Source organism: Peromyscus californicus, unplaced genomic scaffold (assembly GCF_007827085.1).
Source record: "Peromyscus californicus insignis strain IS unplaced genomic scaffold, ASM782708v3 Scaffold_10__1_contigs__length_136768540, whole genome shotgun sequence".
Lineage (NCBI taxonomy): Eukaryota > Metazoa > Chordata > Mammalia > Rodentia > Cricetidae > Peromyscus > Peromyscus californicus.
In genome coordinates, this window is record NW_026294391.1 from 135,204,083 (window position 1) to 135,217,871 (window position 13,789).

At 47.0% G+C, this 13,789-nt stretch overlaps 1 protein-coding gene across 10 annotated transcripts in view; it reads left to right on the plus strand.

Moving 5' to 3' along the window:
• Nucleotides 1–174: 174 nt before the first annotated feature.
• Nucleotides 175–13,789, plus strand: part of Ikbkg (inhibitor of nuclear factor kappa B kinase regulatory subunit gamma) — a 32,287-nt gene continuing 18,672 nt past the window's right edge. Inside the window, exons 1-7 of one of the 10 annotated variants that reach the window (XM_052742760.1) lie at nucleotides 300–907; nucleotides 4,433–4,479; nucleotides 5,686–5,887; nucleotides 6,855–7,066; nucleotides 9,766–9,884; nucleotides 12,714–12,866; nucleotides 13,637–13,712. In XM_052742760.1, coding sequence (XP_052598720.1) covers nucleotides 5,701–5,887; nucleotides 6,855–7,066; nucleotides 9,766–9,884; nucleotides 12,714–12,866; nucleotides 13,637–13,712 — 747 coding nt within the window. In that variant the 5' untranslated portion in view covers nucleotides 300–907; nucleotides 4,433–4,479; nucleotides 5,686–5,700. The other 9 variants (XM_052742752.1, XM_052742735.1, XM_052742729.1 and 6 more) reach the window with 9 other exon arrangements.

The window sequence follows — 13,789 nt, forward strand, 5'->3', positions numbered from 1 at the left end:
AAGGGGAGGAGCTTTGGACTACTCCATCGGTGAGGGAGGGGAGAGGAGCCGAAGTAGGTGCGTACGCATCTCTTGCTAGCTCCACCCTGTTGGCCGTCCCTGCTTCCCCTGCTCCACGATCGCGATACCTTGTTGGCATAGGTGCAGCTCCACACAGTTCTCCTGTGTCCCCATCGCCACCCCAGCCATACCCTATGGTCTGGTTTCCGATGGACCCTCGCGTCCCTGCGCCCTCCCGGATGACCCCACTTCCGCTAGCAGTGTAGCCACGCCTCCCCTTGTGGTGGGTTTGGGATCCTTTCGCAGCTTCTAGGCTTTTTCCGTGGTAGGGACCTGGCGGCAGAGGGCCCGGTGGCAGGACCAGACTGAAACTAGGGTGTTTCAGTGCGGACGCGGCGCCTTGTAAATGGGGTGGGGGCGGGTGTAGGCGTGGTAGCGCACGCCTTTAATCCCAGGCACTCGGGAAGCAGAGGCAGGTAGATCTCTGTGAGTTCAGAGGCTAGCCTGAACAGCTAGAAGAAAGACCCTGTCTCAAAAAAAGTGTGTGTGTGTGTGTGTGTGTGTGTGTGTGTGTGTGTGTGTGTGTGTGTGTGTATAGTAATGTTTATCAGTGAGGAGCGTTTCGCTGTTCGGATGGCCAACGCAGGCTGGCGGTCTGAAGCTTCTCTCCGGAGCAGGATGCACCACTATTGTGGCTACGCATCTTCAGTTAATCTCCACGGCTTCAAGTCTGTGTTTTACTTCCGGATCCCACACTTACGACACCGGAAGCCGGAAGCGGGGGTTTCCACAGCCGAGAAGGAAAGGCTGACCGTCTAACTAGGACTTTCTGGGATCTCCGATTCAGTCTGAGAGGTCGGATCCCACTGCTTCCGCCCTCTTCACTTCTGGCCGACTCTGCTGACAGGTGTGGTCCTCTTCTTCAAAGACAAGGCTCTATCGGTGGCCGTTCCGCAGCTTCCGAGGCTCCTGACCTCCTCCCCGCTTCCCTCGGGCCCAGTTTGTTCTGTTGCATGCTTTCGCATGCTTTTCGAGCATGGGTTAAGGAGTGCTGATTCGCGACCCAGTTTACTTGGGCGGCTAGTCGGACTGATACTCTCCTTCCCTCTGCTGCAGCTGTAGCCTAAGGGCTTGGCCCCTAGTGCTAGAACTCTTCTAGATCGGAGACGTTTTTCTGTTGATCAAACTTTGTTTTCTGAAACATCATCTCGCGATGTAGGCCAGATAGACCTCGAACTCAAGATTCTCCTGCCTCAGCCTTTTATAGTGCCAGAGTAATAGGCCAAGCTGTTTATCAAACTTGAGTGCATTTGAAGTCTTTAAAAAGTTTTCAAGTGTACCTTGACAGCTAAATATCTTACCTTATGCACCTCAGCTCACTCTGCAAATGATTAGTAATCTATTTGTGTGTTCTCATACTATTTATCTGATCTGAGAATGAATGTATTGTCTTGGCATTTCTTAGGAAAAAGGAAAGACCTACAGTAGTAGGAGCAGAGAGTCAGGGAGGAATAGTTGGTGGAGAGGAAGGAAGGAAGGGGAATTAGGTGGTATAGGACCTTGTAGGCTGTTGCACAGACTTTTTTTTTTTTTTTGCACTGGGAGAAATCGGAACTCTGATAGGGTTCACGGTAGAAGGGAGAAGTAGTCTGAGTTATCTTTGAGGTAACTGGCCCCAGTGGGGTCGATTGTAAAGGGCAAGGGAAGAAGCAAAGCATGGTGATCTGTAAAGAGATTATTGCAGTAATCCATGTGAAAGATGATAGTGCTATCAGCCTTTTATTATTGAAAACTTTAAAAATGTTCAAAAATAGAAATAATAAAATAGTAAGTTCCATGTACACATTTCTTAGCTGTCTCTATCAACTCATAGCTAACTTTAATTCACACCCCTTACAATCCTCTACCATGATTTTTTTCTTCTTTAGAAAATATGTTATTTTATGTGTATGGGTGTTTTGGCTGTGAGTATGTATATGTACTACATGCTTGCCTGGTGCCAAAGGAGGTCAGAAGAAGGTGTCAGGTCCCCATGGATTCGAGTTACAGATGTTTGTGAGCCACCATGTGGGTGCTGGGAACTGTCTTCTGCAACAACAGCAAGTGCTCTTAACGAGTCATCATCTTTCTTGCCCCACCCTTTATGATTTTCAATAACAGCTTTCTTGAGACATAATTTGCATGTCACACCATTCACATTTAAAAATTAAAAAATATTTATTTACTATTATATTGTATGTGTGTTCGTGTTTGTTTGTGTGTGTGTGTGTTCCTGTGTTCATGATGTGTGTGGGGAGCACAGATGCCATGCCAGAATGTGTAGAGGTCAGAGGACAACATTGTTGAGCCAGCTCTCTCTCTTTCACCTTTACATGTGTTCTCAGGTCTCCAGGCTTGCATAGCAAGAGCCTTTATCCACTGAGATGTCTCATTTGCCCATAATTCAAAATTTTTGGAGACAGAGTCTCATGAAGATCCCTTCCTTTTGAGTTCCTAATCCTCCTGCTTTTACTTCCTAAGTGTTGAGATTACAGAAGTATACCACCACACCTGGCTACAATTCACATATTTAAGGTGTATAATTCAGTGGTTTTTAGTGGGTTCATGGGAGTGTGCAAACATCACTAATCACAGAACATCATCACCACCCCCAAAAGAAATCCTAACTAAGAAACCCCAGTCCACCTCATCTCTCTAAGTAACCACTAAACTACTTTGTCTGGATTTACATGTTTTGGATACTTCTTCTGAGTGGAAGTAACATACAATATATAGCTTTTGGTGACATTTCTTTCTCTTAGCAATTATTTGGAGCATGCGTTCTTGTTTTAGCATGTGGCTGAACTAGATTTTGCTTATTCATCAGTTGATGGACATTTGGATTGTTTCTACTCTGGCTGCTTTGAGTAATGCTGCTGCTGTGATCATTTATATATGGACATGTCTTTTCTTTTTTTCTTTTTTTTTGTTTTTTCGAGACAGGGGTTCTCTGTATAGCTTTGGAGCCTATCCTGGATCTTGCTCTGTAGCCCAGGCTGGCCTTGAACTCACAGAGATCTGCCTGCCTCTGCCTCCCAAGTACTGGGATCAAAGTCATACGCCACCACTGCCCAGCTCTGGACATGTGTTTTCATTTCTCTTGGGTATGTCCTTAGGCATCTCCCTTTTATTATGCAGTGAACTTCAGACATGTGAGTATTTCATTATGCATCTTTTTCAGAAAGGACTCTAAATAACCATAACTACAATACCATGATCACACTTAAAATACTTCATGTTACAGAGTTTCTTCATGAATTAGGTATGATGAGGGAGGGGAAGGGAAAGGAACAGAGATACTAATCGAACAAACAAACAAGCAAACAAAACCCAGAAATGCTCAAAATTTTTGTCCTGATAATTGGGGGATGGATTTGTTTTCAGCTGATAATAAGGGAAATTGTAGGTAGAAGTGGATTTCTTGGGTAATACTGGGGATCCGGGATCTGGTGAATGTTTGGCAAGTGCGCTACTGCTGAGCTATACCTCTAGCCCTGAGAAATTAATTTTGAGAAGATCTCTTTCATTTTAATTTTAAAAATATTTATTTTTAATTTTTATTTACGTGTGTGTGTGTGTGTGTGTGTGTGCACACGCGCGCGTGTGCGTGTGCGTGTGTGTGTGTGTGTGTGTGTGTGTGTGTGTGTGTGCGCGCGCCTAGGAGACCAGAAGAGTACATTGGATTCCCCTGGAGCTGGAGTTATAGATGGTTATGAGCTGCCCAACATGGGTGCTAGGAACTGAACTTGGTTCCTCTGGAAAAGCATTGAGTGCTCCTAACAGAAGTCTACTCAAGGGGCTGGCTCTCTCCAGCCCCTTGAGTAGACTTCTAAACATCCAAGTAGTTTGATATGTGAGTCTGGAATTCAGGAGTGAAAACTATTTGGAATATTATCAACATTAAGATTTGGGTTAAAGCCATGAGACTGAATAGAATTACTGCAGGAGTGAATGTAGGTAGGGAAAAGGTCCCCAGGCATCTCAACATGAAGGAATGAGAACTTAGTGAAAGGGCCTCAGCAGGATCATCCTTTGAGGGAATGAGAGACACCAGAAGAGGCTTTCCTGGAAGCTGAAAGGAAGAAAGTAGGTGAAGAAGAGGGAAGGGTCAGCTGGGTGAGCTCAGGCAGATGGATCTATGGTATCAACACTTTCAGTGTAAATCGTCAAGATTCTTCAGTGTTACAGGCATCCTCCCTTACTGAAGGCCCACTTCTGGAAGCTTGCATTGAGATTGTCCTCTTCCTGGTAGTCAATCTTAGGCAGGATTTAGAAAATCTCCAGGTTAGCTCTGCCCTTGCATGTTCTTTATCTGATTTATAAGCCAACATAAGCAGACCAGGGGTCATTTGTCTCAAACTGACACCCCAAGTCCCACTTTCAAATTTCTTAGCATACAGAAGACACCAGAGGTCTCTATCCCCAAGGAACACTCCTCAGGTACAGTGTGGTCTCCTGAAGTTTCTCTTACCAAGTATTTGAGTTTCCTGTGATTCCTATAAGAAATGACCACAGGCTTGGTGGCTTAAAACAACAGAAATTTGATATCTCACAGTTCTAGAGGCCAGGAGAATAAAATTAGAGAGTCAACAAGGCCACACTCAATCTGCAAATTGTACAAGAGTATCCTTCCTGTGTCCTTCAGCTGCTAGTGGCTCAGTTGTTCCTTAGCTTGTGGTTATATCAGTCTAGTCTCAGCTTCTGTCTTCCCATGGCTGTCTCCCTGTATTTCCACCTGGTTTCCCTCTTTCTCCTGTCTCTTTTGTGTATATGTGAGGAGCTGGGAATTGAACCCAGGGCCTTGTGCATGCTAGGTAAGTGACTATGTAGTTCTACCACTGAACTACATTCCCAGTCCTGTCTCATCTGTCTTTCAGAAGGATACTTGTTATTGGAGTCATGGCCCACCCATGTAATTTATGATGATCTCAGTTTGAAAGCCTTAATTTTTGTGAGACAGGTTCTTACTATGTAGACCAGGCTGGCCTTGAACTCAGATTTGCCTGACTCTGCCTCCTAAGTGCTGGGATTAAAGACATGCACCACCATGCCTGTCTTGATTTAACCACATCTGTAAAGATCCTTTTTTCCAAGTAAAGTCACATTCATAGGGAAAGAGGACAAGCTATGAAGCCATGGTGGGTAGGGGGAAAAATGGGCTATAGGGATCAGTAGGAACAAGTTTGATCTTTCTTGGGACACTAAGCTTTTAGGTGGGAGGGGATATAGATTTCTTGGGAGAGAGGGTTTTTTTCTAAGATGTAGTGTGGCCTGCTCTTGAAAAGGTGTGGCCAGCTCTGGTGAGAAGAGGTCTTTGAGTTGCAGGGATTAGGACATGGCTATGTCAACGATTCTACTACATTAAGTGAGGGGCTGGGACCCTCTACTTCTACTTGAAGGTTTATGGAGGAGATAGAACTCCCAGTACACTGCCCTTTCCTTCCACAAATAATTCTCTCTCTTTGGAACAGGAATATTTGCTACGTCTTAGACCCAAACTCCACTTTTGTATCTGGTCCCACCAGATAAAATGTCTAGCCTTTTGCTGTGAATGGAAGTCTAGGGCTTTTGTATAGATTGAACCGCTTATGCTGGTTGACAGAACTCTGCTCTGTGTCATGCCCTCTTACTGTCTTTTTCTTCTAGATACTGTCTTGTTGGATGAGCAGGCACCTCTGGAAGAATCAGTTGAGTGAGATGGTGCAGCCCAGTGGTGGCCCAGCAGAGGATCAGGACATGCAGGGTGAAGAATCTTCTCTGGGGAAGCCAGCAATGTTACATTTGCCTTCAGAGCAGGGTACTCCTGAGACACTCCAGCGCTGCCTGGAAGAGAACCAAGAGCTCCGAGGTGAAGATTGCAGTGTGAGGGAGGCATGGAGTAAAATATCAGGAGGGGCCTGGCACACTAAGGACAAAACTTATTTTCACCTGCACATCATTATTGGTAGGGTTTAAGGTCATGATGTGCCTAAGAACCAGCCAGCATTTATTTCAAACTTGGTTTCAGGTGGAGTTCTCTGTGAAGATTCACATATAGGAAATGATGTGGTTCAGGGCCAGCACCAGGGAAGGGAAAGGAGAAGGGGAAAGAGGACAAGCTGAGAAGCCATGGTGGGTAGGGGGAAAAGTGGGCTATAGGGATCAATGGGAGTAGGCTTGATCTTTCTCAAGACACAGCAAGCTTTTAGGTGAGAGGGAATATTGTTTTCCTTGGGGGAGAGAGAGTTTTTTCCTAAGATGTAGTGTGGCCTGCTCTTAGAAGGGCATGGTCAGGTCTGGTGAGAAGAGGTCTGAGTGTATCTACTGTACTGGCACCCTGTCTCCTTTCTCATGTCACCCTCATTTTGTAAGGTGGGTGTTAACAGTTTTTGAATATACAGCTGAACACGAAACTCAGAGATATTATTAGCTTGTCCTGTCTGCACCTTCTGGGCTCCTAGGCTGTAGCCAGAAACTACACAGTGAAATTTGCCTTGGGGACTGTCTCCTGCCTCCCCAAGTCTGCAGGCATGTTTAGGGTCCCCTGATCCTGAAGATACTCATACAGGCCTGGGAGGAGTGGAACTGAGTGCTCCAGGTAGGGATACCTCCAATGGACCAGAATATAAATGAAGCATTTAAAAAGAAAGTTGCATTTGATGTATCCCTTCAAGTGAGGATGATGTGTTTAGTAATGCATTGCAGACACTTGGGGGCATATCATCAGTGGAATTGGCTGGGAATTGGTTTGACTTCTTTGAGAAAGGCTACCTAGTATTACAGGGGTGCCTGGCTGTCAGGACCCACATCTCCTTTGCTGTCTTCCCTGTCCCCAGATGCCATCCGGCAGAACAATCAGATGCTGAGGGAACGCTGTGAGGAGCTGCTCCATTTCCAGGTCAGCCAGCGAGAAGAGAAGGAGTTCCTCATGTGCAAATTCCAGGAAGCCAGGAAGCTGGTGGAGAGACTGAGCTTGGACAAGCTTGACCTGCAGAGGCAGAGGGAACAGGCCTTAAAGGATTTGGAGCACTTGAAGAAATGCCAACAGGTAGCTGGTGGGTGGGCAGCCCTTCTGTCCTATCTGTGTTTGAAGACCATAATGACATTCATGTTCCCATAGGAAGCATGTTGTTGGGGCTCCCCCAGGACCTCTTCTGGCTTGATTGCTAGGAGTACTTTCAAAACCAAGAGAAGCCATCACACTCACTGTTAGTTTATTACAGTGAAAGGGTCCAAGGTACAAGGCATGTCGGGCAGGAGCCAGGAGTGGCCACATGTGAGCTTCTCAGGGAACAGTGCTTTTGCTGTGAGCCATGGGGACAGTGTGCATGGAGCAATGTCACCCAGGAAGCATACCTATGTCTTGGGATCCAGGGTTTTTACTGGGCTCACTTATGAAGGCTTGGAGTGCTTGGGTACCTGACCCAGCTTGCTTAGGCCCTAGCCACCCTGAGGTCCAGCTGGCACCATACCATGTGCTCCAAGGCCCTCACTTATACCCTGTCATTAGCCCAGACAGTCTGGTAGGACCCTAAACCCCTGATAAACCAAGGTACTCTTATCAGGCAGGATTTCCCAGGGGGCTCAGAGATGATCCCCAGGAGCATTTGGAGAAAATATGTGGTCCCAGGCCTTGTAAGTTGCCCCTGTATTGCACTGTCCCCAAAGGATGGTTTGCTTAGTATGGGGTAATAGGGTATTTCAGGGCCTTTTTGGACTGGTGGGTTTCAGGACCCCAGTGACAGTAGTTGAGCAGGGATTGTACCATCTGGGAGGGCTGACCTGGAGAGAAAGGATAGGGAGGACCTGCCACAGTCGGGTTTTACAGTGTAGGGCTAAGTTCACAGTGCTGCTGGGAGTACCTAGGGAAAGCATTTGGTTCCTATCTGGGGAGATGGCAACAAGGTACCACATACTGGGGGCTTAGACAACAGAGATTGTCCCTAGTTTTGGAAGTCAGAAGTCTATAAGATGGAGGTATGGGCAGGTGGGTTCCTCACAAGGTCTATTCCAGGTACTTCTCCAAGTATATTATCAGTCTTGGCAATCCTTGGTGCTCCCCAGCTCTCTTGTCACATGGCCTTTTCTCTCTGTCTTTTCTTAAAATTTTTTAATTACATTTTATTTTGTATGGTGTCTGTGTCTGTGCATGCACTCATACATGTGGGCATGTATATGCCATGGTGTGCACATGTAGGTCAGAGGACAACTTGCAGGAACCACTTCTCTCTTTCTACCATGTAAGTTCCAGGTATTGAACTCAGGTTGTCAGGCTTCATGGCAGGCATCTTTACCTGCTGAGACCTGCTGAGCTGCCTCACAACCCTCCTCTCTTTTTATAAGGGTACCAACATGAAACATAAAGGTGAACAGTTGTTAAAGCCATGGAAACAGATTTTGTTCAGTAACTGATGACAATGAGAGTGAAAGAGCTAGCTGAGCTCTGGTGATCAGCAGAGGTGACTGGGTATTTTATCCTTTTTTTAAGATTTATTTTTATTTATATGTTTGGATGTTTGTGTCTGTGTCTGTGTATGTAATGTGTGCAGGTGCCTTTGGAGGCCAGAAGAGAGTGTCAAATCCCCTTGAACTGGAATTCCAGATGGCTGTAAGCTACTAGACGGTCGTGGTGCTAGGAACTGAACTCTGATCTTCTAAAGAGCAGCAAGTACTCTTAACCACTGAGCCATCTTTCTACCCAATGACTAGGAATTATAAAATGAGAATAGGGGCCAGACTGTGGTTCAGTAATAAGAGTATATACTTTGCATGTGTAAGGCCTGGAGTTCAGTTTCCAATACTTCAAAAAGTAAGATAAAGACAGAAATAGAGATAGAAACAGAATGAAGGATTTGGGCAGGGGAAGGAGCTCAAGTGAATGACGAAGGGTATTAGTGTCAATGTGATGAGGCTAGTGTATTTACAAGCTTATACAAATCAAATGTAGATTTTTACCATACCAGAACACTAGGAGTCTGAGTCCTATCCTTTCTGATGATTCCATTTCAAAGGAGTAGCATTCAGGTTTTTGAGACAGGGTTAGAATCATAGAAAATATGTGGACTTTGATAGGGATAGAGGAAGGAGTCATGGCTGGTAGTACTTATTAGCCTTCCAGCCTATGTCAAGTGTTGGCCAGAATAGTCAGTTCCTTAACAGCTCTGAGCATTTGCAAGTAGGAACCAGGAAGGGGCCTGGGACATTCCAGAAATGTGATCTTAAACTGTTTGAAGGCATGTTAAAGTTTGGTCAACCTTAAAGTTTAGCTGATCTTAGAGTATGGTTTAATCCCAGCACTCAGGACAGCTTGTGGGAGTTGATTCTCTCCTTCCACCATGTATGTTTTGAAGGTCAAAATCAGGTCATCGGCCTTGGTGGCAAGTACCTTTACCCCATGAGTCTTCTTGCTGGTTCAGCTCTCACTATTTAAAAAAATTCAGTGTCTTCTCTCATTTTTTGAAACTTTTCACCTGTTGTTTATATGGACTAGGTTGTTTATTTTTGTTGCTGTATTTGAGTCTGGTCTTCTTTTACAGCGTTTCAAAGAGACTGAGGTTGGTGACTAGGGGAGGACAGATAGCCACTGGGCTAATAAGGCTCTAATGTACCTAGGTTTATGAGTGCTGAGGGGCAGGAGAAGCCCTTGGTACATCAGCTGCTTGCAGGCTGCCTCAGGTATTGTGAATGCCAAAAGTGAGCATCATGGGAGAAAGTAGTACTGATAGGAAATGACCTTTTCTTTTGCAGCAGATGGCTGAGGACAAGGCCTCTGTGAAAGCCCAGGTAACATCATTGCTGGGGGAACTCCGGGAGAGCCAGAGTCGCTTGGAGGCTGCCACCAAAGAACGACAAACTTTAGAGGGAAGGTGAGTGGGGAGGGGAAACTAGCTCAGGAGGCCCTTTCCAGGGTTTTCAATGAGGCAAATGTAGAAGCCCCTAGGAGTTCCGCTCCCTTCTGAGAGGAAAGACTGACAGTCTTAAATTCCCTGGACCCTCACGGATGCCTTGGGAGAGCCCTGGCCAGATATCCAGGAATCTAGTTACACTTTTGCCCTTTACTGGGTGTCTTAGGGTTTCTCTTGCTGTGAAGAGACACCATGACCATGGCAACTCTTATAAGGAAAACATTTAATTGGGGTTAGCTTACAGTCAGAGGTTTAGTCCATTATCATCATGGCATGAGGCATGGCAGCATGCAGGCAGACATGGTACTGGAGAAGGAGCTGAGAGTTCTATATCTGAATCAGCAGGCAGCAGGAAGAGATAGCGAGCCACTGGGTATGGCTTGGGCTTCTGAAACCTCAAAGCTCACCCCTAGTGACATACTTCCTCCAACAAGGCCACGCCTACTCCAACAAGGCCACATGTCCTAATCTTTTCAAATAATGCCACTCCATATGAGCCTATGGGGGCCATTTTCATTCAAACCATTACACTAGGGTTCAGTTTATTCTTTAGGAAGTATTGCAGGGCCTCCTAAGACCACACTCAAGATCTCACTATCCAGACTGAAGTTCATCATGGGAAAGGCATGCAGTGGGTCTCCATGAAGGCAGAAAGTCCTAGGTGAAGAAGACTGGATACATTCCATAGCCACCCCTAAAAGCACAGAGCCGTCATGAACTGTTTCTCTCTAGAGACTCTGAATACCATGTTTCTGTTGGGAGTTGGTCACGTTGGCATCCACTGCCAGGCATGTACCAACATTTCTGACTCCTGAAAGAAAAGTGAGTGTTTGATTGCCTTTGCCAACTAGTGGCCTTAAGCCTTGCCAAGGGGATTGGGTTGACATGTGGGACCATTGGGTCACAGGCATGGGTACTTTTGTGCCTGTCTTACTGCCTTGTTGCTGTCCTCCAGATAGTTGGTGAAGGGTAGCCTTGGCCCTTGCAGTACAGTAGGTAGTCATTATGTTTGTGGATTTATGGGTTGGGGTTTCTGTCCTGTGAGAGGGAGGAGAGTTTTGACTTGGGCTCAGAGACCACTGCTGATGGTGGATGAGGAGGGGCAGTGTGAGCAAAGGCCAAAGGGGAGCAGGCCCAGTAGTCTAGATCTGCCTTGGCAAAGTTGGGGTAACCTACAGTTAGAGGCTCCCTCAGAGACCCATGGAAATGTCCATCATTGCTTTTGTAAAGGGCACACAGGGAGGTACCAGGGTGATGAAGCTAGTGCCTGGGTACTGGGATTTAAGGGAAGCTGTGGGGTACTGTGGGCCAGGATCAGAAGATATGGGGGCCATGAGTGATATAGGTGAGATAACTTAAGCTTTTACACTGAGAGTGTATAGGGCGAGATGAATTCTCTGAGACTTCGATGCCATATCCTATCCATGAGGCTTTATAACCCAGGTATGGAACCTGAGCCTCCAAAGAGGGTGCCTGGGACTCCAGCTGAGTTGTAAGTAGCACAGTAGTTCCTGCCTATCCCTGAGGTCAGTGCTAGTGAGCTCAGATTGTAGTCTTCCCTGCAGCTTCTAGAATAGTCTCTTGATATCCCTTTACCCAGACTGCTTTAGCACCTTCCCTCAGGGACTCCTCCTATCTGGTCCAGCAGCAGCTTAGGATGCAGGTACCTAATCCTTTTCCTAGTCTACTTCTTGCCAACTGGTCTGGTTCGAGGCCTCTGATTTCTCCTACACTATCAATGCTGGGCCCTCACTAGGACTCTTCCTGTTGTTGCCCTATGTCATGGAGATTCTGCAGCTATGGGTCTGTGTGGCAGGTCCCTTCACATGCTCCATCAGATCATAGATGGGATGGGTATTGGGGCGGGCCTAGTTACAACCCTGGATCTGGGCCTGGACAGCTGTAGGGTTGGTCCACCAGCCAGTTCTCCCCTGTCCTCACCACCAGGGTGAGCTCTCCAGCACTGCCCCAGCTAATTCACCTCTTGCAGCAATGAGTGAAGGGTAGGGCCAGTTCTCCTGCTTTCACACCCTCAGGGGCAGCTCTCCCACATTGGCACCATTAGGGCCAGCTCTGTTGTGTTGCCCAGGTGAGGTACAGAGGCCACTCTCCTGAGTACTGCAGCTGGTGAGGGGTAGGGACAGCCCTCCTGCTCTTATGATCCCAGGGCCAGCTCCTCCACATGTCACAGGTGTTGACAGGCAGGAGGTAGGGCTACCACATGCCAGATGAATAATGGGGGCAGATCCCCTTTGCTTGTCACATCAGGGCTGGGTTACCCTAACCTCCGACTACCAGGGAGCTTTGCTGTGCTGCCTAGGCAAGGGGCAGGGTCTGTTTCCTGAGTGCTGCAGCTGATAAGGGGGAGGGCCAGCTTGCTAGTCTGTTGCAGACACTAAGGGGTGAGGGGTAAGGGAGTTGCATCTCTCCCCCACCCACACTACCCCATGACAGGTGAGTAGTGGGGACAGCTCTCCCACGCTTACAATGTTGGGTTGGCTCACTCACACATTTGCCAACAAGATTGGCTCTATTGTGTTACCCAGGTAAGATGCAGAGTCTGCTCTCCCAAGTGTTGCAGCTGGTGAGGGGCAGGCACAGCTCTCCCACTCTTATGAATGACCTCAGGGCCAGTTCCAGGAGATGCTTCTTATTTTCCATCTTTTGGCCATGATACCTTTACTTTGCCACCAGAATCAGCTCTCAGACACAGACTATTCAGGACCTGACCCCTTCCCCAGGCTGCCTTGCTCCAGCTCCCTCAGTGTGTTCTTTTTTGTTGCATGTCAGGATGCGAGCAGTTAGTGAGCAGGTTAGACAGCTGGAGAGTGAGCGGGAGGTGCTGCAGCAGCAGCACAGCGTGCAGGTGGACCAGCTGCGCATGCAGAACCAGAGTGTGGAGGCTGCCCTGCGAATGGAGCGCCAGGCTGCTTCAGAGGAGAAGTGAGTGGCTGGGAGGGTTGGTACCAAGAGATCCCAGATCACCCATGGTGCTTTCTGCCTTCTGGGAAGTCCTGGTAGGGACTGGCTGTTTAAAGAAAGCTGACTTTCTCCCTTTGCCTTGATAATGACACAGTCAACTATTATATGTAAACAGAAATATTTTCTATTCACATTCATAGTTTATTATGTGTTCTACATGGGTTCTTTTCACCACAGTTGAAATATGCTCTTGGTGTAAGGAAAGCAAGGAGTCATGGTGCCTTCAAGCTGGCCCTAAAGACTCATCTGGGCCCACAATGCCTGCACAGGCTCTAAACATGCTATTGGCATCTGGTTCAGCATCCTTTTGAGTTTAATTTAGAACAATTTCCCTGCCTCTTTGTTTTGTGCAGAGTGCAGTCAGGTGCCATTTTATCACAAACATTTCACCTATTTATTTTCTTTTTGGTGCTAGAGATGGAATGTTGGGCCTCAAGCACACTAGCCAAAGGTTCTACTCCTGAGTTGTACCCTAGCCCTTGTTAGAAACATCCCAAGATGTTGACTTTAAGGAAAACATGAACTATGTAGCAGCCAAATCAGTTGCTTTGTATCCTTGCAGTCAGCAAAGCCTGCCTTAGAATTGATGGCTTCAGGAGCCCACATATAATCCAGGAAGCCCACATTTCAGGTCTTTTATGGGATAAGAAGGAAGAGGGTGAAGCTGTACCAGGCAAGCTGTGACTATACTGGGACAAAGCAGTTCTCCAGTGACAGCTCCTTTTGCACAGGCGGAAGCTGGCTCAGTTGCAGGCAGCCTATCACCAGCTCTTTCAAGACTATGACAGCCACATCAAGAGCAGCAAGGTGAGTAGAGAACTCAAGCTAGTAAGTATGGCTGCCCTGGGCTGTCCAGGGAAAGGCTTTTCCACTCTTCCCCCAGT